We start from the raw sequence: 27,513 nt of genomic DNA on the forward strand, positions 1-27,513 counted from the left end.
TCATCCCCACAATCCCACATGCTCTTCCCCCATGTTCTTTTGTGCCCCATTGCAACCCCGTGTCCCCTTGGACCCCAGCTCACGTCCCATATCCCCCTCCCCCCACACCCCCCCTATCCCCATAGCGTTGCAAGCCACACTCCCACCCCCAACCCCCCCCCCCCCCCCCCAGGCCGGGTGTGCCGGATGGGATGCGGGAACGGGGGCCGTGCCCATCCGCTGTGGGGCAGCCCCACCGCCCACGCAACACCCAGTGGGGAAACGAGGCCGGGGAGCGGCCCAACATTTATTGCACGGGGCTTTTATTGCTCAGCACAGCTGGAAATAGAAGTCGAGCACGTGGGAGGAATCGGGGCAGCGCCACAGCGCCACGGGCTGGTGCGAGCGGGACGAGGTGCAGAGGAACCAGCCGGGGTTGGCGGCCGATTCGAAGCGCCACAATCCGTCCTTGTAGGAGCGGAAGAAGGTGAACGGGGCCGAGGATGCACCGCGGGGCAGGTCCGTGATGAGGGCGTCCTGCGGGGGGGGGGGACATGGGGGGGATGGGGGGGACACAGAGGGGACATGGAGGGGACACACATCTGTCCTGTGCCCTGCACTGCCACGTCCCCATACCTGGGATCCCTTTGTGTCCCAGCCCCATAGCGTCCCCATCCCCATCCCTATAGCATCCCCAGCCCCATAGCGTCTGCATAGCATCCCCGTCCCCATCCCTATAGCATCCCTATCCCCATGGCATCCCTGTCCCCATCCCCATAGCGTCCCCATCCCCATTGGCATCACCATCCCCAGGATCCTTTGTGTCCCGTCCCCATAATGTCCTCGTCCTCACAGTGTCCCCATCCCCATAGCGTCCCCATAGCATCCCCATCCCCATAGTGTCCCCATCCTCATCCCCATGGTGTCCCCATCCCTATGGCATCCTCATAGCATCCCCATCCCTATAGCATCCCTGACCCCATGGCATCCCCGTCCCCATCCCCATAGCACCCCCATAGCATCCCCATAGCATCCCATCCCCATAGCGTCCCCATCCCCATAGTGTCCCCACAGCATCCCCATCCCCATGGTGTCCCCATCCCCATAGTGTTCCCATAGCATCCCCATCCCCATAGTGTCCCATCCCCATAGCATCCCCATCCCCATAGTGTCCCCATCCCCATAGCATCCCCATCCCCATAGTGTCTCATCCCTCCCCATAGCATCCCCATCCCCATGGTGTTCTCACCCCCATAGTGTCCCCATAGCGTTCCCATCCCCATAGCATCCCCATCCCCATAGTGTCCCCATAGCATCCCCATAGCATCCCATCCCATAGCGTCCCCATCCCCATAGCGTCCCCATAGCATCTCCAGCCCAAAGCGTCCCCATCCCCATAGTGTCCCGTAGCGTCCCCATAGCATCCCCATCCCCATAGTGTCCCCATCCCTCCCCATAGCATCCCCATCCCCATAGCACCCCCATAGCATCCCCATCCCCATAGCATCCCCATCCCCATAGCATCCCCATAGCATCCCCATAGCGTCCCCATAGCGTCCCCATCCCCATAGTGTCCCCACCCCCATAGCATCCCCATAGTGTCCCCCCTCCCCCCATCACCTCTGTCCCACCCCCCCCCCCTCTGTCCCCACCTGGAGGCGCAGTGTGGGCTGTGGGGCAGCGGGGCAGGCCAGGCAGCGGGTCCGTTGCGGATGCCCATGATGACGGGCTGCAGCTCGTGCTTGAAGAAGCGGTTGGGCACCCAGAACACCTTCTCTATAGGGATAAATGGGGGGGGGGTCCACACACATATACACACACATACACACCGTCAGCCCCCCCACGTGTCTCTTAAAGGGGCCGCTCACCCTCCAGCGCAGCGTTGGCTCCCTGCAGGTGCCCGGCCACCAGCTGGTCATCGCGCAGGTACAAGGACTGCTGGTTCATGTCCCAGATCCTACGGACGGACAGAGGGACGCGGTGACACACAGCCCGCCCCATAGACACCCCATAGACACCCCATAGAGACCCCATAGAGACCCCCAGCTCCCCCATTTACCGGTATTTGAAGACCTTGGTCTGCAGCGCTGGGCTGCTGCACGGCACCGACCCTGCGGCCTCTACGAGGAGGAGGAGGAGGGTGATGGTGAGCGCCATGGGGCGGCTCGTGGGCTTCGGGGGCCCTTTATATTCGCCCCCCCCCCCCCCATTCCCATCCCGCCGGTTCCACTTCCCCTCCCGTTGCCCCCCCCCGGCTCACCACCCATGAGATGCCCCAACGGAGGCCACCCGCCCTGCAGCCTGGGGAAGTGGGGAGGAAGGAAGGACGCCGAGTGTTGCCACACCGCCCGCACGACCCGCCCACGGGTGCCGCCATCGCGGGGACGACGCCGTGGAGAAAAACGGCGAGGACTGTGGGGCTGGGGGGGGGGGGGGGGGGGGGGGGGGGGGGGGGGGGGGGAAGGAAGGAGGGGGAATCGAACTCGCGAACTCAGGGTTGAGAGCGCGGCGCGCTGCGGGATGCGCCACCTGGAGGCGGTTCCTGTTGGGGGGGGGGGGGTGTTGAGGGAGAATGCGCATGCGCAGCAGCATCCGGCGCGTCGTGGGGAGCGGTGAGTGGCGGCGTTGGGTCGCGCATGCGCGGTGAGCGCGGAGTGGCGCAGGAGGGTGCGCGGTGCGCAGGCGCGAGGAGCGGAGCGTGCGCAGCGGGAGGCGGGCGAGCTGAGGCGCATGCGCAGTGTGGAGGGCGGCTGGGGGGGGGGGGGGAGTCATGGCGGGCGGCTCCGCGCTGAGGGCGGCGTTGAGCGGGTTGATGCTGATGGTGATGGTGATGGCCGCCGAACGTGGGGCCTGTATTTCCACATCGGGAGACCGAGAAGCGCTGCTTCATCGAGGAGATCCCGGACGAGACCATGGTCATCGGTGCGGGGCGGCGGCGGTGCGAGCGGCGGGGGGGGAGCGGGATGAGGGGGGGGGGTGGGGGGGGGGGGGGGAAGGGAGAGACCCCATAGGGGGCAATGGGGGATGGGGGGGGGGGGGGACAACGGGGGGGGGGTTGGGGAGGGGGGGGGATGGGGGGAGCCACAAACATGGGGAGGGGAAAAGGGGGGACCCCCCCCCCTGGGGATATGGGGGGTAATGGGAGGGAACACACCGACCCCCGGCTGTGGGGAAGGCAATGGGGGGGTCTGGAATGGAGTGGGCAAGGGGATGTGATCGGAGGTGGGATGAAAGAGAGTGGGGGGGGGGAGAGATCCCTAAGGGGGGGAGGGGCTGGGGGGTGGGTGGTGTAATGGGGGGAGAGCCCTGAGTGCTGCTGAGGGCAATGGGAGAGACCCAATGATGGGGGAGAGCACTGAGCAATGGGGGGGGCAATGGGGGGGTCCTGGGAGGATGATGAACAGCCCCCCCCCCCAGAATGGGGTGTGATGGGAGGGATCCTTATGGGGTGGAACAGGGGAGAGAGCCTGGGATCTGGGGAGGGGATGGGAGGAGCCCATGGGGGTGGGGGGTGCAATGGAGGGGACCCCCAATGATGGGGGGGGGGGAGGGAAGAGAGCACTGAGCACTGGGGATGGCAATGGGAGACCCCTGGGAACAGTGGGAGGGTATGGGGAAACCTTGGGGGCTGAGGGGGGGGATGGGAGAGACCCCCAGAGATGAGGGTGGAATGGGGGAGAGACCCCTGGGGGGGTGGGGAGGGCAATGGGGGAGCCCTATGGGGGCCAGGGGGGCAATGGGAGTGTGCTCTGAAGAGGGAGGGGGCTGTGGGAATGGGGGTAGGGAATGGGAGAGAGACCTGGGGGGAAAGGGGGGGGGGGGTCTGGGATGGGAGGGACCCCCAGGAATAGGGGAGGCGCCATGAGAAGCCCTGGGGGCTGAGGGGTCAATGGGAGGGGATGGGGTGTGCAATGGGAGGGGATGGGGTGTGCAATGGGAGAGAGGCCTGGGGGCAAGGAGGGGAGGGGGAGAGACCCCTGGGTGTTGGGGAGGGCAATGGGTGAGACCCCTGGGGATGGGGGGGGGGAAGAAGGGAGAGACTCTGGAGGGGGGGCACGCAATGGGAGAGACCCCCCCACTGTTGGAGCTGATTGAGACCCCCATGGGAGGGGGCGCACAGTGAGACCTTGGGGAGAGGGGAAAGCAATGGGGGTCTATGGGGAGGGGGGGGGTCTATGGGGAGGGGGGGGGGGGTCTATGGGGAGGGTGGGGGGGTCTATGGGGAGGGGGGGATGTGGGCACAGGGGGGTGGATGGCCGCGTTCTGCTCTGACCACGCCGCCCCGCAGGGAACTACCCGGACCCAACTGTGGGACAAACAGTCCGAATCCTTCCTGCCCTCCACTCCGGGGCTGGGGATGCACGTGGAAGTGAAGGACCCCGACGGCAAGGTGTGTGCATGGGGGGCTTATGGGGGGTAAAAGGGGGGATGGAGGTGATATAAAGGCTGTCCCCCCCCCCCATATAGGTGGTGTTATCGAGGCAATACGGCTCCGAGGGCCGCTTCACCTTCACCTCGCACACACCGGGGGAGCACCAGATCTGCCTGCACTCCAACTCCACCCGCATGGCTCTGTTTGCTGGGGGGAAACTGCGTAACGATGGGGGGAAATGGGGGTGGGTTGGGTTTAGGGTTAGGGTTAGGTTAGGGTTAGAACGGTTCTATTTGCCCCCAGAGGGTCCATCTGGACATTCAGGTGGGGGAACACACCAACAACTACCCCGAGATCGCAGCCAAGGACAAACTGACCGAGCTGCAGCTGAGAGCGCGACAACTGCTGGACCAGGTGGAGCAGATCCAGAAGGAGCAGAACTACCAGCGGGTGGGCACCACACACGGACACCAGCCCCATTGTGTGCCCCAGATACCCCCCCAGACCCTATAACCCCCCCCTGGACCCCATAACCCCTTCTTAGATCTCATAATCCCTTTCTAGACCCCATAATCCCCCTTCAGCCCCCATAACCCCACTTCAGCTGCCATAACCCCACCCTAGACCCCATAACTCCCCCCCAGACCTCATAACCACTTCTCCAGACCCTATAATCTCCTTCCAGTCCCCATAACCCCCTCCTAGACCACATAATCTCTTCTTAGAACCCATAATCCCTTCCTAGACCCCATAACCCCCTTCTAGATCATATAACCCCCTCCCAGTCCCCGTAACCCCCCCCTGGACCCCATAACCCCCTCCTAGACGACATAATCCTTTCTTAGACCCCATAATCCTTTCTTAGACCCCATAACCCCCTTCTAGACCCCATAACCCCCTTCTAGACCCCATAACCCCCTTCTAGACCCCATAACCCCCTTCTTAGACCCCATAACCCCCTTCTAGACCCCATAGCCCCCTTCTAGACCCCATAACCCCCTTCTAGCCCCCATAACCCCCTTCTAGACCCCATAACCCCTTCTTAGACCCCATAACCCCTTCTTAGACCCCATAACCCTCCTCCAGACCCCATAATCTCCCCCTAGACCCCATAAACCCCTCTCCAGACCCCATAACTCCCCCTTCCAGCCCCCATAACCCCACTTCAGCCCCCATAACTCCTCCCCAGACCCCATAACCCCCCCCTAGACCTCATAACTCCTCCTCCAGACCCCATAACTTTCCCCAGACCCCATAACCCCACTTCAGCCCCCATAACTCCTCCTCCAGACCCCATAACTTCCCCCTAGACCCCATAACCCCCCCCCAGATCCCATAACTTCCCCCCAGACCCCATAACCCCCCTCCATCCCCCATAACCCCCCTCCATCCCCATAACCCCCCTCCATCCCCCATAACCCCCCCCCCCAGCCCCCATTTCTCACCCTTTTGGACCCCTTTTGCAGTACCGGGAGGAGCGGTTCCGGATGACGAGTGAGAGCACCAACCAGCGCGTGCTGTGGTGGTCCATCGCACAGACCGTCATCCTCATCCTCACCGGGATCTGGCAGATGAGGCACCTCAAAAGCTTCTTCGAGGCCAAGAAGTTGGTGTAGCCCCCAATAAAGGGGGGGGGGGGCTGCCCCATAATGGGGGGTTCCCACCTCTGTCCTGAGTCCGGCCCATCCCAGGATGGTTATGGGGCGAATAGGGGCAGCACCACAGCCCTGATGTGGGATATTGGGATCAATAAAGGGTGTGGGATCCCTGTGGGGTGTGTGGCTGGTTTGTGGGGTGGGGGGGGTCGGATTTGGGGGAGTTTGGGGTGTTTCTTGGGGTTTTCTGGGGTGGTTTTGGGGTTTTATGGGGTGGTTGAGAGGTTTTTGGGGTGGTTTTTGGGGTGGTTAAGTGGGTTTTTGGGGTGGTTTTGGGGTGGTCAATAGGTTTTTGGGGTGGTTTTGGGGCACTTTGAGGTGGTCGGGGCTGTTATTTCTTGGGGTGGCTGAGGATGTTTTTGGGGTGAATTTGGGGGTATTTGGGGTAGGTTGAATTTTAGGGTGGATTTGGAGCTGGGTGGGACGTGGCGCTTTTTGGGGTGGATTTGGGGGTATTTGGGGGTGTTGCATTGCGGAGGGGACCCCATCAATCCGCCCCCCAACGAGGGGTGACCCCGGATCCACACAGTGGGGGGCGCAGGGCCGCCATGACACTTCGGGCCGCCATGACACTTCGGGCCGCCATGACACTTCACCCCCACACACACACCTCCACGCCGCCAGGGGGCGCTGTTGGCTGGAGGGGGGGCGCTGTTGGCTGGGGGCGCTCTAGGCGCGCAGACCGGAAGTACTCAGTGGCAGGCGAGAGAAGATGGCGGCCACGAGCTTCGAGCAGATGGGGCTGGACCCCCGGCTGCTGCGGGTACGAGGGGAGGGGGATGGGGGGGGTCGGGCCGCCCGGTAACGGAGCCCCCGGGTTGGGGTGATCCCCCTTCGCTTCCACGTAACGTTGTGGCTCCTCAGGCCGTAGCGGAGCTGGGCTGGGCCGCCCCCACCGCCATCCAGGCCGAGGCGGTGCCGCTGGCTTTAGAGGGCCGGGATCTGCTGGCCCGGGCCAGGACCGGATCCGGGAAGACGGCGGCCTACGGGATCCCGCTGCTGGAACGGCTGCTCAGGGCCAAGGCGGTGAGACGGGACGGGGGGTATGGGGGTCCATATGGGGTATGGGGGGTCCATATGGGCTATGGGTGCTCCATTATGGGGTATGGGGCTCCACTATGGGGTATGGGGGCTCCACTATGGGGTATGGGGTTTCCATATGGGGTATGGGGGTCCATATGGGGTATGGGGTCTCCATTATGGGGTATGGGGCTCCATATGGGGTATGGGGTCTCCGTTATGGGGTATGGGGTCTCCATTATGGGTTATGGGGCTCCATTATGGGGTATGGGGGGTCCATATGGGGTATGGGGGTCCATATGGGGTATGGGGTCTTCATATGGGGTATGGGGGCTCCATATGGGGTAAGGGGGCTCCATTTTGGGGTATGGGGGCTCCATATGGGTGTCATGGGTCACAATGGGCGTTATGGGGCACACAGACACTGTGGGGTATTGAGGGGGGGGTCTGGGCAGGATTGGGCCCAGCTGTGGGGATGGGGGTTATGGGGGGGCTCTGCGTTGGGGTGAGGGTGGGCGTTAGGGGGTTTATGGGTATTATGGGGTGTGAAGTGTGGAGTGTAAAGGGGGGGTGGGGGCTCTGGGGGTGGGCGATGGGGTTGGGGGCCGGGTTTGCTGTGTGTGATGGGGCTGTTGGTGGCTCTGGGGGGTCCCTGACGCTTGTGTTGTTCTGGGTTGGGGTCCAGGTGCCGGTGCCGCAGGCGGTTCGTGCCGTGGTGCTGGTGCCCTCCAAGGAGCTGGGCCTGCAGGTGCTGCACAGTCTGCGGCTCCTGGCTGCGTTCTGCAACCGCGAGGTGCGAGTGGCCGAAGTGTGTGCTCAGAGCGACCTGGCAGCACAGAAGTGAGTGGAGGCGGGGTCCCTTCCCTGCCCCATAGGTGTGGGGCCGGCCCTATGGGAGCCTGTGTGGGGCCGGCCCTATGGGAGCCGCTGTGGGGCCGGCCCTATGGGAGCCTGTGTGGGGCCGGCCCTATGGGAGCCTGTGTGGGGCCGGCCCTATGGGAGCCTGTGTGGGGCCGGCCCTATGGGAGCCTGTGTGGGGCCGGCCCTATGGGAGCCGCTGTGGGGCCGGCCCTATGGGAGCCGCTGTGGGGCCGGCCCTATGGGAGCCGCTGTGGGGCCGGCCCTATGGGAGCCGCTGTGGGGCCGGCCCTATGGGAGCCGCTGTGGGGCCGGCCCTATGGGAGCCGCTGTGGGGCCGGCCCTATGGGAGCCGCTGTGGGGCCGGCCCTATGGGAGCCGCTGTGGGGCCGGCCCTATGGGAGCCGCTGTGGGGCCGGCCCTATGGGAGCCGCTGTGGGGCCGGCCCTATGGGAGCCGCTGTGGGGCCGGCCCTATGGGAGCCGCTGTGGGGCCGGCCCTATGGGAGCCTGTGTGGGGTCGGCCCTATGGGAGCCTGTGTGGGGCCGGCCCTATGGGAGCCTGTGTGGGGCCGGCCCTATGGGAGCCTGTGTGGGGCCGGCCTTATGGGAGCCTGTGTGGGGCCGGCCCTATGGGAGCCTGTGTGGGGCCGGCCCTATGGGAGCCTGTGTGGGGCCGGCCCTATGGGAGCCTGTGTGGGGCCGGCCCTATGGGAGCCTGTGTGGGGCCGGCCCTATGGGAGCCTGTGTGGGGCCGGCCCTATGGGAGCCTGTGTGGGGCCGGCCCTATGGGAGCCTGTGTGGGGTTGGCCCTATGGGAGCCTGTGTGGGGTCGGCCCTATGGGAGCCGCTGTGGGGCTGTGTTGCAGGCCGGTGCTGATGGAGAAGCCGGACGTGGTGGTGGGGACGCCGGGTCGGGTGCTGGCCCACCTGAACACACACAGTTTGGTGCTGAGGGACTCGCTGGAGCTGCTGGTGCTGGATGAGGCCGATCTGCTGCTGTCCTTTGGGTTCGGGGAGGATCTCAAGGCCTTGCTGTGGTGAGGGGGGGGCAGATGGGGTTGGGGGGGGGCCTTGATGTGGTGAGGGGGGGCTTCGACTTGGGGTTGGGTGGCGTTGGGAGGGTGTGTGGGCTCTGCTATGGTGGGGAGGGGTCCAGTTGAAGGTTGGGGGCCATTGGGAAGGGTTGGGGGCGCTGCTGTGATGGGGAGGGGTCCCCATGGGGCACAGATGGGGGTTGGGGGGGTTGGGGGGTCCTGCTGTGGTGGGGGTACAGCTGAGGGTTGGGGGTGTTGGATGATGTGGGGGTTGCTCTTATGGCTGGGGGGGTTTGGGGCTTGTTGGGGCAGGTGTGTTAATGTGGGGTAACTCAGGGTGGGGGACTCAGGGGGGTTGTGGGGCGCTGGGGGGACGCACTGAGGGGTCCCAAAGTGCTGAAGGGACCAACGTCCCCAAACCCCCCCCCCATGATAAAGTCACCTCCCCAAGATCTACCAAGCTCTGCTCATGTCGGCCACCTTCAACCCCGACGTGGAGGCCCTGAAGGAGCTGGTGCTGCACAACCCGGTGAGCAAACAGGGGGCAAAGCTTTGGGGGGGGGGGGCACAAAGAGGGTCCAGGAGGGGGGTCCCCATCCCCACCACAACCCACCACGACCCCCCCCCAGGTGACGGTGCAGCCGCAGGAGCCGCGGTTGCCGGGCAGTTCCCAGCTGCGGCAGTTTGTGGTGCGCTGTGAGGTGGAGGAGGACAAGTTCCTGCTGCTTTACGCCGTGCTGAAGCTGGCGCTGCTGCGGGGCCGGGCGCTGCTCTTCGTCAGCAGCATCAGCCGCTGTTACCGCCTCAAACTCTTCCTGGAGCAGTTTGGGATCCCGGCCTGCGCCCTCAACTCCGAGCTGCCCGCACGCTCCAGGTATCGCTATGGGGGGGGGGTTGGGGGTGGGGGGTGGGCGCTGGGTGCAGAGCGAGCAGGGGGCTGTGCTGCAGGTGTCACGTCATCACCCAGTTCAACCGAGGACTCTACGATTATATCGTGGCCACCGACGAGGAGCTGGAGGGGAGAACAGAGAGTGCGGAGCCACGGCAGCGCAGGAAGAGGAAACAGGGGGCTGAGAGGTGAGGGGGGGGCAACCGGGGGGTGGGGGTGTCACTGAGGGCACATGGGGGGCACCGAGGGGCTGGGGGTGTCACTGAGGGGCTGGGGGTGTCACTGAGGGGCTGGGGGTGCCACCAACCATGGACCCGTGGGTGCCACCAAGGGCCCATGGGGGGCACCGAGGGGCTGGGGGTGCCACCAAGGGCTGGAGGTGCCACTGAGGGGCTGGGGGTGCCACTGAGGGCACATGGGTGGCACTAAGGACCCGTGGGTGCCACTGAGGGGCTCTGGGTGCCACCAAGGGCCTGTGGGTGCCACTGAGGACCCACTGATTCCACTAAAGACTGTGGGTGCCACCAACCAGAGACCTCAGGGTGCCACTGAGGGACTATGGGTGGCAGTGAGGACCCATAGGTGCCACCAAGGGCCTGTGGGTGCCACTGAGGACCCATAGGTTCCACTCAGGACTGTGGGTGCCACCAACCAGGGACCTCTGGGTGCCACTGCAGGCCCATGGGTGCCACTGAAGGGCTGTGGGTGCTACTGGGGGGCTGTGGGTGCCACTGAAGACCCATTGGGCACCAGCAACCAGGGACCCATAGGTGCCGCTGAGGAGCTGTGGGTGCCATTGAGAACCTGTTAGTGTCACCTTCCAGGGTCCCATGGGTGCCCCCATGACAGTCCCTGTGCTCAGTTCCCCCCCACACTGCGGGGTTTTGTTTGGCTCTATGGGCTCAGCGATGGGCTCAGTGCTGTCCCCATGGCTGGGGGGTCTCTTTGCTTTGGGGTTTATATCCCCACGTGGTCCCCCACCTCAACATCCCCTTTTCTCCCCCCAGTAAAGGTGGGGACCCCGAGTACAGTGTGGCACGAGGCATCGACTTCCAGAACGTGGCCACCGTCATCAACTTCGACGTGCCGGCAGCGGTGGAGTCGTACATCCACCGTGTGGGGAGGTGGGGGCTGGGGGGGAGACCCCAACCATATCCCCAACCAACCAACCCCAACCATATCCCCAACCAACCAACCCCATCCCATCCAACCCCATCCCTGACCCCAACCAATCCTATACGGTCCTTAACAAACCCCAATCCTATCCCCAACCAAACAACCCCAACCATATCCCCATCTAAACAACCCCTACCCATCCCCAGCCAACCAACCCCATCCCATCCAACCCCAACTCCATCTCCAGCCCCATCCTTGACCCCAATGAACCCCATCCTATCCCCAACCAACCCCAACCCCATCCCATCCTTATCTCCAACTCCACCCCTGACCCCAACCAACCCCATCCCCAACCTCATCCCTGACCCCAACCAACCCCATACTGTCCAACCAACCCCATACTGTCCATACCTCAACCAACTCCAACCCCAACTAACCCTATCCCCAACCAACCCAACCCTATTATTGACCCCAACTCCATTCCTGACACCAACCAACCCCATCCCATCCCCAACCAACTCCAACCCCATCCCCAGCTGATCCTATACCCAACCAACCCATCCCCAACCTCATCCCAGGCCCCAACCAACCCCATACCGACCCCAACCAACTCCATACCGTCCAACCAACTCCATGGGGTCCATACCCCAACCAACCCCATCCCCAACTAACCCTATCCCCAACTAACCCAACCCTATCCCTGACCCCAACCAACCCCACACCAACCCCAACCGACCCCATACTGTCCAACCAGCTCTATGGGGTCCATACCCCAACCAACTCCAACCCCATCCCCAACTAACCCTAACCCCAACCAATCCAACCCTATTATTGACCCCAACTCCATCCCTGACCCCAACCAACCCCATACCATCTAGCCAACTCCATGGGGTCCATACCCCAACCAACCCCATCCCCAACTGACCCCATCCCCAGCCAACCCTATCCCTGACCCCAACCCCATCCCATCCCCAACCATCCCATCCCATCCCAATGCAGAACAGCACGGGCCGACAACCCCGGCACAGCTCTCACCTTTGTGCTGCCCGAGGAGCGCGAGCAGCTGGCGCGGATTGAGGACGTGCTGGCAGGAGGTGAGGGGGGCTTTGGGGGGGGGGGCACTTTGTCACCACGTCCCCTCAGGCTGTGGGAGGTGACCCCAAAGCCACGTGTGTGTCCCCCCATAGAGAACGGGGAGTCCATGCTGCAGCCCTACAAGTTCTGCATGGAGGAGATCGAGGCGCTGCGCTATCGCTGCAGGGTGAGTTGGGGGGGGGGGGGGGGCAATGGGTGGCACTGCTGCCATCCCGATGGCTTCCTGCCCTGACCCCCTGTGCCCCCCATCGCCCCATAGGACGCCATGCGCTCCGTCACCAAGCAGGCAGTGAAGGAAGCCCGGCTGCGCGAGATCAAAGAGGAGCTGCTCAACTCCGAGAAGCTGAAGGTACCCGAATGGTGTGGGGTGATGGGGGGCAATGGGGGGCAATACGGGGTGATGTGGGTCAGCTGTGGGTCGCTACCCCCCCCCCTCCCACCCCCCTCTTGCCCCCCAGACCTACTTTGAGGACAACCCCCGCGACCTGCACGTGCTGCGCCACGACAAACCGCTGCACCCCGCCATCGTCAAACCGCACCTCCGCAATGTGCCCGAGTACCTGGGTACGGCTGGGGGGGGGGGGCTGCAATGGGGCCTTTATGGGGGGCTGGGGGGGTCGGGTTGTGGGTCTGGGGTCGCCCCGTGGTGCCGCCCTCCCCTCACCCTGCTGTGTGCACACAGTGCCGCCCACCCTGCGCGGCGTTGCCAAGATGGAGCTGAAGAAGCGCAGGCGGCTGCGGCTGCCCCACGGCAATGGCAGGAACCAGGATGGGCCCAGGGTGAGCCAACAGCATAACCCACATCATAGCAGTAACACACATTATCATCACCCCATAACAACAGCCCCCATCATAACAACCACCATAACAATGACCCCCACCACAATAACCCCATAACAATGACCCCCATCATAACAACCCCCATAGCAATACCCCCATCACAATAACCTCATAACAATGATCCCCATCACAATAACCCCATAACAATATCCCCATCATAACAACCCCCATAACCATGGCCCCCATCACAATAACCTCATAACAATGATCCCCATCACAATAACCCCATAACAATGATCCCTATAGCAATAACCCCATCACAATAACCCCATAACAATGACCCCCATCATAATAACCCCATAGCAATACCCTCATCATAACAACCCCCATAACAATGACCCCCACCACAATAACCCCATAACAATGATCCCCATCACAATAACCCCATAGCAATGACCCCCATCATAACAACCCCCGTAGCAATACCCCCATCATAATAACCCCCATAGCAATACCCCCATCATAACAACCCCCATAGCAATACCCCCATCATAACAACCCCCATAGCAATAACTCCATCATAATAACCCCATAACAATGACCCCCATCACAATAACCCCATAACAATGACCCCCATCATAACAACCCCCATAGCAATACCCCCATCATAATAACCCCCTCATGGACCCCCATCACAATAACCCCCTCATGGACCCCCCGTCCATCCCTTCCCTTTTTGGGGGGGGGGTCTCACACCGTTTCCCCCCCTGCAGCCCCGTCGTGCCACCAACCCGCTGCGGAGCTTCAGGTACAGCCGGCAGCGCAGCAGGAAGCACCGCACAGCGCCGCCATCGTGACCCCCCCCTTCGAACCCCCCTGGGACCCCCGTGAGCTCCTGGCAGCCCCGGGGCAGCCCGACTCAATAAAGGTGCTGTGGGGCGACCACTGGGGGGCTGCGTTCCCTGGTTGGGGGGCTGCGTTCACTGGGTGCCACGGTGGCAGATGTTGGGGGGGGGGGGGGGAAGGTTGGTGACGCAGCGGCGGGACAAAGTGCCAGCCATTATCGGGGCCATAAATGGGATTAGGGCACAGTGCAGGTGGCACCGCCACCCAGAAGAGGGGCTCTGTGCCCCACAACCCCAAACAGAGCTGTCTGTCCCCACACTGCGGCCCCATAGCGCTGCCCCACATGGTGCCGTCCCATTGGTCGCACGGCACTGGGTGCCCCCCACCTTTGGGTGCTGCCATTGGGGTGCTGCCATCTGGGTGCTGCCATCTGGGCTCTTATCTCAGCCCTGGCACCTTATCGGGCAGCTCAGCTCTTCTTCAAGGCTGCTGGCTGGCCCTGAACCCTCACGGTGGCACAGAGGGCGCCTTCACCCCCCGCAGCCCCATTATAATAGAAACCCATAGAAACCAGCAATGCTCCGGGTTCCAGCCCTCCTTCCCCCATTGCGGGCACCACTGTGAGCCCGGCACCATCCCGCCCCATATCCCGCCCCATATCCCACCCCATAACCCACCCCTACAGGGGGTTCCTCGGCCCCACACGGCGCTGTTGCCCCAGGGCTGTGCTGGGAGGGCTGGGCAGCGTTATCGATCCCACAGGGTTAATGATCACAGTGATTTACGGCCCCGCTGGCGGCTGATTGGCCTCGTGCTGTCGGACCAGCGGCCCTATATGGTGGCGGCCGCCCCGCTCTGCTCACTCTGTGGGGTCCCGCAGCGGCGGCACCGCGGTGCTGCTGGTACCATCATGGCGGCGGTGCTGGCCGGCACCGTGCTGGGCGCTCTGCTGGCACTGGTAGGGCAGGGGGCTGCGGGGGGGGGTGGGTCGGGACCTGGGGTTGGTTCGGTTTGGGGCTGGTGGGGATTTGGGTCGGGATTTGGGCTTTGATTTGGGTCTGGGGTTCGATTTGGGTTTAGGTTGGGTCCGGATTGGGGTCCGGGTCTGAGTTTCGGTTTTGATTTGGGTTTGTTTTGGATTGGGGCTGGGCTTTGGGCCGGGTCTGGGTTTGGTTCTGGGGCTGGTGTGGATTCGGGTCGGGATTTGGGCCTGGGATTGGATTCAGGTTTCGGTTTGGGTCTGGGTTTGACTCTGGTGTTGATTTGGGTCTGAGCTCGAGTTCTGGTTCGGATCTGGGTTTGTTTGGGTTGGGGCTGGGGTTTGCTCGGGTGTGGGTTTGGATCTGGGTCTGCTTTGGTTCTGGTGTGGATTTGGGTCGGGATTTGGGTTTTGTTTGGATTCAGCCTCGGGTCTCAGTCTGGGTTTGGACCGGACTGGTTTGAGGTCCAGGTTGTGTCTGCATTTGGGGTAGATTTGGGTCCAGGTTTGGGTCTGGGTTTGGATCCCTGGGTCTGATTCAGTTTCGATTTGGGTTCGGATTTGATTTGGGTCTGAGTTTGGGTTTGGGTTCAGAAATGAGTTTGGATTCAGCTTTGGGTCTGGGTCTGGATTTGGGTTGGCCTGATTTAGGGTTTGGGTCTGAGTTCCGGTTTGGATCCGGGTTTGCTTTGGGTTGGGTGTGGGTTGGGTTGGGTTTGGACTTGGGTCTGTGACTGGGTTGGGTGGGTCTGGTTTGGGTTTGGGTTGGGCTGGATTTAGGGCTGGGTTTGAGCTGGGTTTGGTTTGGGTCGGTTCTGGTTTTGGGGTTGGGCTGGGTCTGGTTTGAGGGATGGTTCCGAGTCTGGGGTGGATTTGGGTCTGGGTTTGGATTTGGGTTGGGCTGGATCTGGATTTGGGTTTGGATTTGGGTCTGAGCTGGGGTCTGGCTTTAGTTCTGGCTTTGGGGTTGGGTTGGTTCTGGTTTGGGTGGGGTTGGTTCTGGTGTTGGTTGTGGCTCTGGGGTTGGCTTGGGTTTGGTTTTCCATTTGGATTTGGATTGCTCTGGGGCTGGGTTTGGGTCCAGGTCCGAGTCTGGTTTGGATTTGGGGTCAGGCTCTGGGGTTGTGTTGGTGCTGGTTGTGGCTTTGGGGCCGGTTCCGGGTCCGGTTTGCCGTTCTGGTTCGGGCCGGGTCCGCTTTGTCCGTCGTGTCGGTTCCGGCCCCGGTTCCTCCTGGGGTCCATCTGAGCGCAGCAGCTCCGTCCCCCGCGGCCGCCCCGCAGGCAGCGCCGGAGCTGACCCCGATCCACCGCGCCGGTTACTGCGCCTTCTACGGCAGCTGCGGCCGCAACCCGGAGCTGAACGGCTCGTTGGTGAGCCCCGACGTGCCCTGCCTGGACAACAGCCCGGCCCGCCTGGCCCCCACCGCGCTGCTGCCGCTGCTGCGCAACGTGTGCCCGGAGCTGGTTCGCGGCGACAACGACACGCGGCTCTGCTGCTCGGCGGCGCAGCTGTCGGCGCTGCGGCTGTCGGTGGCGCTGTCGGGCGCGGTGCTGTCCCGCTGCCCGTCCTGCGCCCGCAACTTCGCCAACCTGCACTGCAGCAACATCTGCAGCCCCGACCAAAGCCTCTTCATCAACGTCACCCGCGTGGCCCAACGCTCCTCAACGTCGGGGCAGCCGCAGTTGGCGGTGCTGGAATACCAGAGCTTCTACCGGCGCCGATACGCCGAGGCCGCCTTCGACTCGTGCATCGGGGTCCGGCTGCCGGCCACGGGCGGCTTCGCGCTGGACACCATGTGCGGCATCTACGGCGCCCGGCTGTGCACGGCGCAGCGCTGGCTGGACTTCCAGGGCGACACCAACAACGGGCTGGCGCCGCTGCGCATCCGCTTCGTGCTGCTCCCTGACGGCACCGAGCCCGGCGGCGGCATTGAGGCGCTGAGCGGCAGCCCGTGGCCGTGCCGGGGGTCGCCGAGCCCGGAGCTGCAGCCGTGCAGCTGCCAGGACTGCGCCGCGTCCTGCCCGCCCATCACCGCCCCCCCGGGTCCGCCGCCTCCGTTCCTGCTGGGCTCCGCCGACGGCGCGCTGGTCGTCTGCCTGCTGCTCTTCGCCTTCTTCGCGCTCCTCTTCCTCACCGCCATCACCTGCGGCTCCTCCGACCCCCGGAGCTCCGTCCCCGTTACCTCCAAACGCGGCTGCGCCTCCCGCGTGTCCGCCGGCAGCCACGGCGCCGTGGCCAAACTCTTCCGTCTGTGGGGCACCGCGGTGGCGTCGCGGCCGCTCCCGGTGCTGGCGGTGGCCGTGGTGCTGACGGCGGGGCTGGGCGCGGGGCTGCACCGGCTGCGTCTGACCACCGACCCGGTGGAGCTGTGGTCGGCCCCGGGCAGCCAAGCGCGGCTGGAGAAGGATTTCTACGACCGGCACTTCGGGCCGTTCCTGCGGACGTGCCAAGTGATCGTCACGGCGCGGCAGCCCGGCCCGGCCGTCCCGTACCACTCGGTGCTGTTGGGCTCCAAGAACTTCAGCTCGGTGCTGAACCCCGTCGTGCTGCGGGCGCTGCTGGAGCTGCAGGACGAGCTGGCCCAGCTCAGCGCGTGGGTGGAGGAGGAGCAACGCGCCGTGGGGCTGAAGGACGTTTGCTACGCGCCGCTCAACCCCGGCAACGCCAGCAGCGCCGACTGCTGCGTCAACAGCGTGACCCAGTACTTCCAGAACAACCGGACCCGGCTGGGGATGGAGGCGGCACAAAGTGGGGACGGAACCAGCGGAACCGCCGACTGGAGGGACCACATCATGTACTGCGTCAAGTGCGTGAGGGGTGAGGGGTGTGGGGTGATGGGTGTGGGGATGGGGTGATGGTCATTGCATGGGAGCTATAGGGTGATGGGTTGTAGGGTTGGGGTGATGGCCATTGCATGGGAGCTATGGGGTGATGGGTTGTAGGGTTGGGGTGATGGCCATTGCATGGGAGCTATAGGGTGATGGGTTGTGGGGCTGGGGTGATGGCCATTGCATGGGAGCTATGGGGTGATGGGTTGTAAGGTTGGGGTGATGGCCATTGCATGGGAGCTATGGGGTGATGGGTTGTAGGGTTGGGGTGATGGCCATCGCATGGGAGCTATGGGGTGATGGGTTGTAGGGTTGGGGTGATGGTCATTGCATGGGAGCTACGGGGTGATGGCCATTGGGAGTGGGGTGGGAGCTATGGGGTGATGGGTTGTAGGGTTGGGGTGATGGTCATTGCATGGGAGCTATGGGGTGATGGCCATTGGGAGTGGAGTGGGAGCTGTGGGGTGATGGGTTGTAGGGTTGGGGTGATGGTCATTGGGTATGGGGTGATGGGTTGTAGAGTTGGGGTGATGGCCATTGCATGGGAGCTATGGGGTGATGGGTTGTAGGGTTGGGGTGATGGCCATTGCATGGGAGCTATGGGGTGATGGGTTGTGGGGCTGGGGTGATGGGTTGTAGGGTTGGGGTGCTGGTCATTGCATGGGAGCTATGGGGTGATGGCCGTTGGGTTCTCCCCCCCCAAAAGCTCCCCGCTCTCTTTTATGGACATCACGGCGCTGGAGATGAGCTGCATGGCCTCCTATGGGGGACCCGTCTTCCCCTATATCGCCTTCGGGGGTTACCCAGGTCAGTGGGGCTGTGGGGTGGTGTGGGGTCATGGAGTGCTGTGGGGTGGTGTGGGCTGCTGGCGGGTTCCATGGGGTGCTGGGGGGGTTGGGATGGAGCCCTTAGAGATACCCAATAGATACCCAGTGTGGTCCAGTGGAACCCAATGGAACCCAATGGAGCCCTGTGTGTTCCTATGGAGCCCAATGGAACCCAATGGAACCCAATGGAGCCCTGTGTGTTCCTATGGAACCCAATGGAACCCAATGGAACCCAATGGAGCCCTGGGTGTTCCTATGGAGCCCAATGGATCTCTGTGTGGCCCAATGAAACCCAATGGTGTCCAATGGAGCTCTATGTGGCCCAACAGAACCCAGTGGAACCCAATGGAGCCTTTTGTGGCCCAATGGAACCCAATGGAAACCAGTGGAGTTCTTTGTGGCCCAGTGGAACCCAATGGAGCCCAATGGAGCTCTATGTGGCCCAATGGAGCCCAATGGAACCCAATGGAGTTCTTTGTGGCCCAATGGAGCCCAATGGAGCCTTTTGTGGTCCAATGGAACCCAATGGAGTTCTTTGTGGCCCAATGGAACCCAGTGGAGCCTAATGGAGCCCTTTGTGGTCCTATGGAGCCCAATGGCACCCAACGGAGCCCAATGGCACCCAACGGAGCCCAATGGCACCCAATGGAGCCCAATGGCACCCAACAGAGCCCAGTGGCACCCAACGGAGCCCAATGGCACCCAATGGAGCCCCATGGAGCCCAATGGCACCCAATGGAGCCCAGTGGCACCCCATGGAGCCCAATGGCACCCATGTTCCCCACGTCCCTAGGGTCGGAGTACACGGAGGCGGCGGCGCTGATCCTCACCTACTCCCTGAACAACTTCCCGTCGGGTGACCCGCGGCAGCGCTGGGTGCTGAGCTGGGAGCGGAGCTTCCTGGAGGTGCTGAGCCGCTTCCAGAGCACCCACAGCTCCAACCTGTCCGTGTCCTTCATGGCCGAGGTACCGCACGGGGGTCAATGGGGGGGGGATGGGGGGCACCCATGGGTGCTGCCGACCTGCTGAGCCCCCCCTGCCCCACACGCAGCGTTCGCTGGAGGACGAGCTGAGCCGCACCACGGCGCAGGACCTGCCGGTGTTTGCTGTCAGTTACCTGCTGGTGTTTGCATACGTGGCGCTGGCACTGGGGGAGTTCACGGCCTGGAGGAGGGTGTGGGTACGGCGGGGGGCTGTGGGGGGTGGGGGGCTGTGGGGGTGGGTGTGGGTGCACAATGGGGCACTGGGGGCTTGGGGTGAGGGTATGGGGTGGAGCATTGAGGGGCTAGGGGGCACTGGGGGTACAGAGTGGGGTGTGGGAGGGGTCAGGCAGTGTGGGGTGAGGGTATGGAATGGGGCACTATGGGGTGTGGGGATGGTGTAGTGCACTATGGGGTGCGTGAGATGTATGGGATATGTGGGGTGTGGGTACAGTGTGGGGTGTGAGGTGTGGGTATAGAATGGGGCACTATGGGGTGTGGGTATGGTGTGGGGCGTATGTGGAGCACTGTGGGGTACTATGGGGTGTGTGGGGTGTGGGGATGGTGGGGGACAAGGGGTGTGTGGGGTCTGTGGGGCACTATGGGGTGTGCGGGGGGCATGGCTGTGGGTTCATGGCTATGGGGTGTATGGGTTGGTGGCTGTGGGGCTCGTAGCTATAGGTGCATGGCTACGGGGTGCTTGGTTATGGGGTTGTAGCTGTGGGATATACGGGTTGGTGGCTGTAGGGTTTATGGGTTGGTGGCTGTGGGGCGCAATGGGGCTCAATGGGGCTCAGTGGGGTGGGGGTGACCCCCTTCTGTCCCCCACAGGTGGAGTCGAAGGTGACGCTGGCGCTGGGCGGCATCGCGGTGGTGCTGGGGGCCGTGGTGGCCGCCATGGGCTTCCTGGCGCTGCTGGGGCTGCCGTCGTCCCTCATCATCCTGGAGGTGGTGCCGTTCCTGGTGCTGGCTGTGGGCGCCGACAACATCTTCATCTTCGTGCAGGAGTTCCAGGTGGGGCACCCGTGGGTGCTGGGGGGGCGCTGGGTGCCCCCGGGGATGGAGGTCCCTTTAGGTTGGAGGGGGACGTTGGGTTCCTTTGGGTACTGGGGGTCCCCATGGGTGGGTGGATGCTGGGACCTCCTTGGGAGGGCGATGTGTTGCACCTTTGGGTGCCAGGGTCCCTATGGGGTGGGTGGGCGCTGGGGTGCACCGGTGGGTTCCAAGACCCCTTTGGGTTGGGTGGGCGTTGGGTTCCTTTGGGCACTGGGGTGCACCTTTGGGTTCCGGGGACCCCATGGGTTGGGTGGGTGTTGGGTTCCTTTGGGTACTGGGGGTCCCTTTAGGACGGAGGGCGCTGTGTTGCACCCTTGGGTGCCAGGGTCCCTATGGGGTGGGTGGGCACCGGGGGGGGTGCACCATTGGGTTCCAATTAGGTTGGGTGGGCATTGGGTTCCTTTGGCCACTGGGAGTCCCCATAGGTGGGTGGATGCTGGGGTCTCATTGGGTGCTGGGTTGCACCCTTGGGTGCTGGCACCCTCAGGACCCCCCTGAGCCCGACCCCCCCCCCACCCAGCAGCAGTCGGAGCGGGAGGTGGGGGAGACGCGGGAGCAGCACATCGGGCGCGTGCTGGGGCAGGTGGCACCCAGCATGATGCTGTGCAGCCTCTCCGAGGTCATCTGCTTCTGCCTGGGTGAGTGCGGGGTGCCCCAATGGGCGTCGTGATGGGTGTTAGAATGGGTGTCCCAATGGGTGCCCAATGGGTGTTAGAATGGGTGTCCCAGTGGGTGCCCAATGGGTGTTAGAATGGGTGTTCCAATGGATACCCAATGGGTGTCCCAATGGGTGCCCAATGGGTGTTAGAATGGGTGTCCCAATGGGTGCCCCAATGGATACTCAATGGGTGTTAGAATGGGTGTCATGATGGGTGCCCCAATGGCTATTCAATGGGCGTTAGAATGGGTGTCAGATACCCAATGGGTGCCCCAATGGCTGTCTGATGGGTGTTACAATGGGTGTCACCATGGGTGCCTCAATGGGTGCCCCAAAGGGTCCCTCAATGGGTGTCACGATGGATGTCTCGATGGATACCCAATGGGTGCCCCAATGGATACTCAATGGGTGTCACAGTGGGTGCCCCAAAGGATTGTCTAATGGGTATCGTGTTGGGTGCCCCGTGGGCGCTGCTGCTGCTGGGTGCCCTATGGGTGCTCACTGTGCCCTATGGGTGCTCACTGTGTCCCATGGGTGCCGTGTGCCGCAGGCTCTCTCTCCTCCATGCCGGCCGTCCGCACCTTCGCCCTCACGGCCGCCGTCTCCATCGCCTTCGATTTCCTGCTGCAGATGTCGGCCTTCGTCGCACTGTTGGCCCTCGACACCCGGCGGCAAGAGGTGGGGTGCCCAGTAGGGATATAGGGTGCCTATGGGTTGCCCAGGATGGAGATGGGATGCCCATTATAGATCTAGGTGCCTACGGGGTGCCCAGAATGGGATGCCCAGGATAGATATAAGGTGCCTTTGGGGTGCCCAGGATGGTGATGGGATGCATATAGGGTGCCCAGTATGGAGATGGGGTGCCCACTATGGATATAGGGTTACCTGTGGGGTGCCCAGGATGGAGATGGGGTGCCTCGAATGGTTATGGGGTTCCCAGGATATGGGTTCCCAGTATGGATATAGGGTTACCTATGGGGCTCCATTCGGCCCTATGGGGACCCCAGCGCCCCCTGCTGTCCGTAGGCCGGACGCTACGACCTGTGCTGCTGCTGCGGGACGGCGCCGCGGGGCCATATGGGGCCGGGGCTGCGGCTGCTGAGACCCTTCCTCAGCCGATTCTACACCCCAGCGCTGCTGCACCGCTGTGTGCGGCCAGTGGTGGTGAGTGGGGGGTCAGTATGGGGATGGGGGTGTATGGGGTGAGTATGGGTATAGGGGGGGTATGGGGTGTGGGTGAGTATGGATATGGGGGGGGTATGGGGTCAGTATGGGTATAGGGGGGGGGTATGGGGTGAGTAGGGCTATGGGGGGGGTATGGGGTGGGGATGGGCATAGGGGGGTATGGGTGAGTATGGGTGTTGGGGTGTAGGGTTAGGGCTACGGGTTCTTGGCTATGAGGAGCACAGCTATGGGGTGTGTGGGATGTGTAGCTATGGGGTTGTTGGTTATGGGGTTGTTGGTTATGGGGCTGTTGGTTATGGGGTTGTTGGTTATGGGGTTGTTGGTTATGGGGCGCTATGGGTGCTCTGCAGGTGCTGCTGTTCCTCGCCTTCTCGTTCTCGGGGCTGTATCTGATGCTGCAGGTGGAGGTGGGACTGGACCAGGAGCTCTCCATGCCAACGGTGTGTGGGGCTGGGGGGGTCCTGGGGGGCTCTGTGCCCCCATTTGGGGACACCTGGGGCCACCATCCCCTATTTGAGGCCACTATCCCCTATTTGGGGTCACCGAGTCCCCATCTGGGCACTCTTGGGGCTACCACAGCCCCATTTGGGGTCACCATACCCCAATCTGGAGCCACCACATCCTCATTTGAGGCCACTTGGTGTCACCTTGTCCCCATTTGAGGCCACCATCCCCTATTTGGGGTCACCATCCCCTATTTGAGGCCACTATTCCCCAATATAGGGACACCTGGGGCCACCACCCCCTATTTGTGGCCACCGTGTCCCCATCCGGGCCCACTTGGTGCCACCCCACTCCCCCATGGGGACACTTTGGGGTCACCCCCCCCCTATTTGTCCCCCCAGGACTCGTACATGCTGCGTTACTTCTCGGACATGGAGCGTTACCTGCACGTTGGGGTCCCCACCTACTTTGTCACCACGGCCGGGTACAACTTCAGCACCATGGACGGTACCAACGCCATCTGCTCCAGCGCCGGCTGCGACAACAACAGCCTGACGCAGAGCATCCAATACGCCACCATGTTCCCCAACGTGTGAGTGGGGCGGGATGGGACGAGCTGCCCCACAGCCGGCCCCACTGCGACCCACAGCCGGCCCCGACCCCCCTCAGCCAAGTCCTAACTGGGCCGTGTCCTGCTTTGGGGATGGTTGGGGTTGTTGTCCTTTATTTAGGGTCACCGTGTCCCCATCTGAGTGCATTTGGGGGTCATTTAGGGATGTTTGGGGTCGCTGTCCTCTATTTAGGATCACCATGTCCCCATCTGAGTGCATTTGGGGGTCATTTAGGGATGGTTGGGGTCAGCGTCCTCTATTTAGGGTCGCCATGTCCCCATCTGGGTGCACTTGGGGGTCATCTGGGGACATCTGGGGTCAGCATCCCCCCATTTGAGGTCACTGTCCCCCATTTGGGGTCACCATGTCCCCATATGGGTGCACTTGGCAGTCATTTGGGGACACTTGGGGTCACCATCCTCCATTTAGGGTCGCCATGTCCCCATCTGGGTGCACTTGGGGGTCATCTGGGGACACTTGGGAGTCCCTGTCTTCCATTTGAGGTCACCGTCCTCCATTTGGGGTCACCATGTCCCCATCCAGGGGCTCTTGGGGTCACCATCGTCTTATCTGGGGCCACTGTACCCCCACATGGGGCCGCATGGGGATGATTTGGGGTCACCACCCCCCATTTGGGGTCACCCCCCCCAGGTCCTACCTGGCCATCCCCGCCACCTCCTGGGTCGATGACTTCCTGGACTGGCTGAACCCCACTGGGCGCTGCTGCCGCATCCACCGCTATGGGGAGCTGAGCGGGCAGTTCTGCCCCTCCACCAGCAGTGAGTGGGGCAGGGGGGGAGGTTATGGGGTGCTAAATGGGTTCTCGTTGGGTGGCGGGATGGAGATCATTGGGATCCCGTTGGGTGCTCAGGAGGTTCATATTGGGATCCTGCTGGGATCTCACAAAGCTCCTGTCAGGCCATGTGATGGATCCCGTTGGGTTCCCATAAGGTTCCCATTCAGACTTGGGATCCCATGGGATCTCGTGGGGTTCCCATCAAGTCCTGTGATGGATCCCATTGGGTTCCCATTCATCCCTATGATGGATCCCATTGGGTTCCCATAAGGTTCCCATTCAGCCCTGTGATGGATCCCTTTGAGTTTTTGTAGGGTTCCCATTCAGCCCTATGATGGATCCCTTTGGGTTCCCATTGATTCCCATGATGGATCCCATTGGGTTCCCATTCATCCCTATGATGGATCCCTTTTGGTTCCCATTGATTCCCATGATGGATCCCATTGGGTTCCCATTCATCCCTATGATGGATCCCTTTTGGTTCCCATTGATCCCCATGATGGATCCCATTGGGTTCCCATTCATCCCTATGATGGATCCCTTTTGGTTCCGATTGATCCCCATGATGGATCCCATTGGGTTCCCATTCATCCCCATGATGGATCCCATTGGGTTCCCATTGATCCCCATGATGGATCCCATTGGGTTCCCATTCATCCCTATGATGGATCCCATTGGGTTCCCATTGACCCCTATGATGGATCCCATTGGGTTCCCATTGAACCCTATGACGGATCCCATTGGGTTCCCATTGTGCTCCCACTGACCCCATAACCATGCTGGCCCCATAGCATCCCTCGGCTGCCTGCAGTGCATGAACAGCTCACGCCGCCCCACAGTCGATGAGTTCCAGCACTACCTGCCCTGGTTCCTCCACGACCGACCCACCTTGGAGTGCGCCAAGGGGTACGTGGGCACAGCGGGGTCCCCCCTATAGCCCCCCCTATAACCCACCCCCCTCCCTGACCCCATATTTCCCCCATAGCGGTCTGGGCGCTTACGACACCGCGGTCAGCATGGACGCCAACGGCACCATATTGGGTGAGCACGGGGCGGCACGTCGCGGGTCTGGGGGTGCTGTGGGACACCCCATAGAGCCCCCCACCCCACAACCCTATTACATACCCCCCCCCGACCCCCCCAGCGTCCCGCTTCATGGCCTACCAGCGCCCGCTGCGCAGCTCGCAGGATTACACGGCCGCGCTCCGAGCCGCACGCGCTTTGGCCGAGGAAATCACCGCCACGTTGCGCCGAGTGCCGGGAACACAACCCGACTTCCGCGTCTTCCCTTACACGTGAGGGGGGGGCACGGATTGGGGGGCACGGATTGGGGGCAGGGGGGCGTTCTGTGCCCACCTTGGGGTCACCATGGTGCCCCATGCCAGGTTTGGGGTCAGGGTGCCCACCTTGGGGTCACCGTGGTGTCCAATGCCCACTTTGGGGTCATGATGGTGTTCCATTCCCACTTTGGGGTCACCATTGGTGCCCCATGCCCACTTTGGGGTCAGGATGCCCTATGGGGTTTCCTGTGGGGCTCCCCTGTGTGCTGCCCTATGGGATTCCTTGTATGTTTCCTATGGGGCTCCCTGTGTGTTCCCTATGGGGTTCCTTATGGGATACCCTATGGGGTTCCCTATGGGGCTCCTTCTGGGGTCCTCTGTATGTCCCCTATGGGGTTCCCTGTGTGTTCCCTATGGGGTTCCCTGTGTGTTCCCTATGGGGTTCCTTATGGGATACTCTATGGGGTTCCCTATGGGGCGCCCTGTATGTTCCCTATGGGGTTCCCTATGGGGTTCCTTATGGGATACCCTATGGGGTTCCCTATGGGATTCCTTATGGGATACCCTATGGGGTTCCCTATGGGGCTCCTTCTGGGGTTCCCTGTATGTTCCCTATAGGGTTTCCTGTATGTTCCCTATGGGGCTCCCTGTGTGTTCCCTATGGGGTGACGGCGCTGCCCTCCCCATAGGGTGACGTACGTGTACTACGAGCAGTACCTGACGGTGGTGCTGGAGGGGCTGCTGACCATGGCCATGTGCCTGGTGCCCACCTTCCTCGTCTCCTTCCTGCTGCTGGGCATGGATCTGCGCTCCAGCATCGCCACCGTCATCACCATCACCATGATCCTATTGGACACCGTGGGGCTCATGGCCCTATGGGACATCCCATACAACGCCGTGGCGCTCATCAACCTCGTGGCGGTGCGGGATGGGGGGAGCTGGGATGTGGGAATGGGGCACGTGGGGTGGCAGAGGAGGTGATGTGGGGCACACAGATGGGAACGGGACACAGAAGGTGGCCATGGGGTGGAAGGGGGACCTGGGATATATGGGGTGGCACGTGGGAATGGGGCACAGAGGTGACACGGGGACCTTGGGCACATGGAAATGGGGCACGTGGGGACCTGGGACCCGTGAATATGGGCACGTGGGGTGGCACAAGGGGCACATGGGGGGGCACGGAGATTTGGGGCACACGGGAGGTGATGTGGGGCACAAAGGCATGTGGGGTGGCACACAGGAATGGGGCACAGCGACCCACGTGTGTCCCCTTATGACGTCCCCATGTCCCCTCCCATGGCATCTCCACCATGACATCCCCATGATGTCCCCCTATGGTGTCCCCATGTCCCTCAATGACATCCCCATGTCCCCCTATGACGTCCCCATGTCCCCCCATGTCCCCCCATGTCCCCCCATAGGCTGTGGGTATCTCAGTGGAGTTCGTGTCCCACCTGACGGTCGCCTTCGCTCAGAGCCACCGACCCACACGCGTGGAGCGCGCGGCCGAGGCCACCATCAACATGGGCAGCAAGGTGTGGGGCACAGCGACAGCTATGGGGCAGGGGGGGGGGACACACACACGGAGATGTGGGGCCAGCAGGAGCCTCACCCCGATGTCCCCCCCCTATAATGGCAGGTGGTGGCCGGGGTGGCCATGACCAACCTGCCCGGCGTCGTGGTTCTGGCCTTCGCCAAAGCTCAGCTCATCCAGATCTTCTTCTTCCGCCTCAACTTCATCATCACGTTGGTGGGACTCGCTCACGGCCTCGTCTTCCTGCCCGTGCTGCTCAGCTATATGGGTACGGCCCCATAACCGCCCCATGGCCCCACAGCCACCCCACAGCCACCCCATGGCCCCACTGTCTGTGCTGACCCCATCCCCATATCCCCACAGGTCCTGCTCCGCTCAGCACAGGGGGCACCAAACATGGCACGGAGGGCAGCGAGGCTGCGATGGAGGGCACCAAATTGGGGACAAAAGGCACCGAATTGGGCACGGATGGCACCGAATTGGGCACAGAGAGCAGCAAGGCTGGCACACAGTGCAACAAAGGGGGCATGGATGGCAACGAGGATGGCACAGACGGCACCAGATTTGGCACAACCAACCCCGGCTTCGAGGATGCGGCCCCACATTGATGTGGCTGCCCCACATTGACGGGGCTGCCCCCCACGGCCCTTTTGTACGCCGTTGTATTTAAAGTGCTTTTGTCAGAGCT

The 27,513-nt window shown here is 62.7% G+C and overlaps 4 protein-coding genes and 1 long non-coding RNA gene across 6 annotated transcripts; 4 read left to right on the forward strand and 1 right to left on the reverse strand.

The window, feature by feature from the left end:
* Positions 1-208: 208 nt before the first annotated feature.
* Positions 209-2,227, reverse strand: LOC140265015 (interleukin-36 receptor antagonist protein-like). The gene is given in 5 exon segments (XM_072360896.1): positions 209-516; positions 1,632-1,681; positions 1,684-1,755; positions 1,848-1,936; positions 2,039-2,227. Coding segments are annotated over 5 exon segments (516 nt in total). The 5' UTR covers positions 2,137-2,227; the 3' UTR covers positions 209-309.
* LOC140265017 (uncharacterized) lies at positions 364-2,431 on the forward strand. Of its 2 annotated transcripts, none has more exons than XR_011906195.1 (3): positions 364-498; positions 1,876-2,125; positions 2,250-2,431. It is a non-coding gene; the product is annotated as an uncharacterized lncRNA (long non-coding RNA). The 2 variants fall into 2 exon arrangements; XR_011906194.1 differs by having other exon boundaries at positions 2,280-2,431.
* A 303-nt stretch (positions 2,432-2,734) lies between these two features.
* Positions 2,735-6,121, forward strand: TMED4 (transmembrane p24 trafficking protein 4). The gene is given in 8 exon segments (XM_072360897.1): positions 2,735-2,806; positions 2,809-2,845; positions 2,848-2,901; positions 4,268-4,275; positions 4,277-4,369; positions 4,447-4,571; positions 4,654-4,801; positions 5,818-6,121. Coding segments are annotated over 8 exon segments (672 nt in total). The 5' UTR covers positions 2,735-2,749; the 3' UTR covers positions 5,968-6,121.
* Positions 6,122-6,636: 515 nt separating this feature from the next.
* On the forward strand, positions 6,637-13,658 carry DDX56 (DEAD-box helicase 56). Its single transcript, XM_072360891.1, has 14 exons — positions 6,637-6,769; positions 6,871-7,032; positions 7,712-7,866; positions 8,753-8,923; positions 9,359-9,449; positions 9,550-9,794; positions 9,869-9,997; positions 10,817-10,933; positions 11,925-12,019; positions 12,113-12,186; positions 12,280-12,369; positions 12,479-12,584; positions 12,703-12,800; positions 13,574-13,658. The coding sequence occupies exons 1-14, from the start codon at positions 6,719-6,721 to the stop codon at positions 13,655-13,657; spliced, it is 1,668 nt and encodes a 555-aa protein (XP_072216992.1). The 5' UTR covers positions 6,637-6,718; the 3' UTR covers position 13,658.
* An 898-nt stretch (positions 13,659-14,556) lies between these two features.
* NPC1L1 (NPC1 like intracellular cholesterol transporter 1) lies at positions 14,557-27,511 on the forward strand. The gene is made up of 19 exons (XM_072360899.1): positions 14,557-14,629; positions 15,419-17,432; positions 18,161-18,261; positions 19,075-19,247; positions 19,333-19,461; positions 20,093-20,275; positions 20,841-20,955; positions 21,526-21,653; positions 22,002-22,139; positions 22,511-22,600; positions 23,006-23,196; positions 23,867-23,994; positions 24,803-24,917; positions 24,997-25,052; positions 25,156-25,306; positions 25,981-26,212; positions 26,713-26,826; positions 26,931-27,093; positions 27,189-27,511. The coding sequence occupies exons 1-19, from the start codon at positions 14,557-14,559 to the stop codon at positions 27,431-27,433; spliced, it is 4,539 nt and encodes a 1,512-aa protein (XP_072217000.1). The 3' UTR covers positions 27,434-27,511.
* Positions 27,512-27,513: the final 2 nt, after the last annotated feature.

This window comes from Excalfactoria chinensis, unplaced genomic scaffold, assembly GCF_039878825.1.
Source record: "Excalfactoria chinensis isolate bCotChi1 unplaced genomic scaffold, bCotChi1.hap2 Scaffold_390, whole genome shotgun sequence".
In the NCBI taxonomy this organism is placed as follows: domain Eukaryota; kingdom Metazoa; phylum Chordata; class Aves; order Galliformes; family Phasianidae; genus Excalfactoria; species Excalfactoria chinensis.

What these genes read in the sequence shown, in the direction of transcription:
- DDX56 (XM_072360891.1), top strand. Translation starts at nt 6,719, where the DNA reads ATGGCGGCCACGAGCTTCGAGCAGATGGGGCTGGACCCCCGGCTGCTG. An exon ending in TCAACTCCGAGAAGCTGAAG is followed by an intron (nt 12,370 to 12,478) that starts GTACCCGAATGG and finishes CTTGCCCCCCAG; the next exon opens with ACCTACTTTGAGGACAACCC. An exon ending in CAATGTGCCCGAGTACCTGG is followed by an intron (nt 12,585 to 12,702) that starts GTACGGCTGGGG and finishes GTGTGCACACAG; the next exon opens with TGCCGCCCACCCTGCGCGGC.
- NPC1L1 (XM_072360899.1), top strand. Translation starts at nt 14,557, where the DNA reads ATGGCGGCGGTGCTGGCCGGCACCGTGCTGGGCGCTCTGCTGGCACTG. An exon ending in GCCACCATGTTCCCCAACGT is followed by an intron (nt 23,197 to 23,866) that starts GTGAGTGGGGCG and finishes CACCCCCCCCAG; the next exon opens with GTCCTACCTGGCCATCCCCG. An exon ending in CGTGCTGCTCAGCTATATGG is followed by an intron (nt 27,094 to 27,188) that starts GTACGGCCCCAT and finishes ATATCCCCACAG; the next exon opens with GTCCTGCTCCGCTCAGCACA.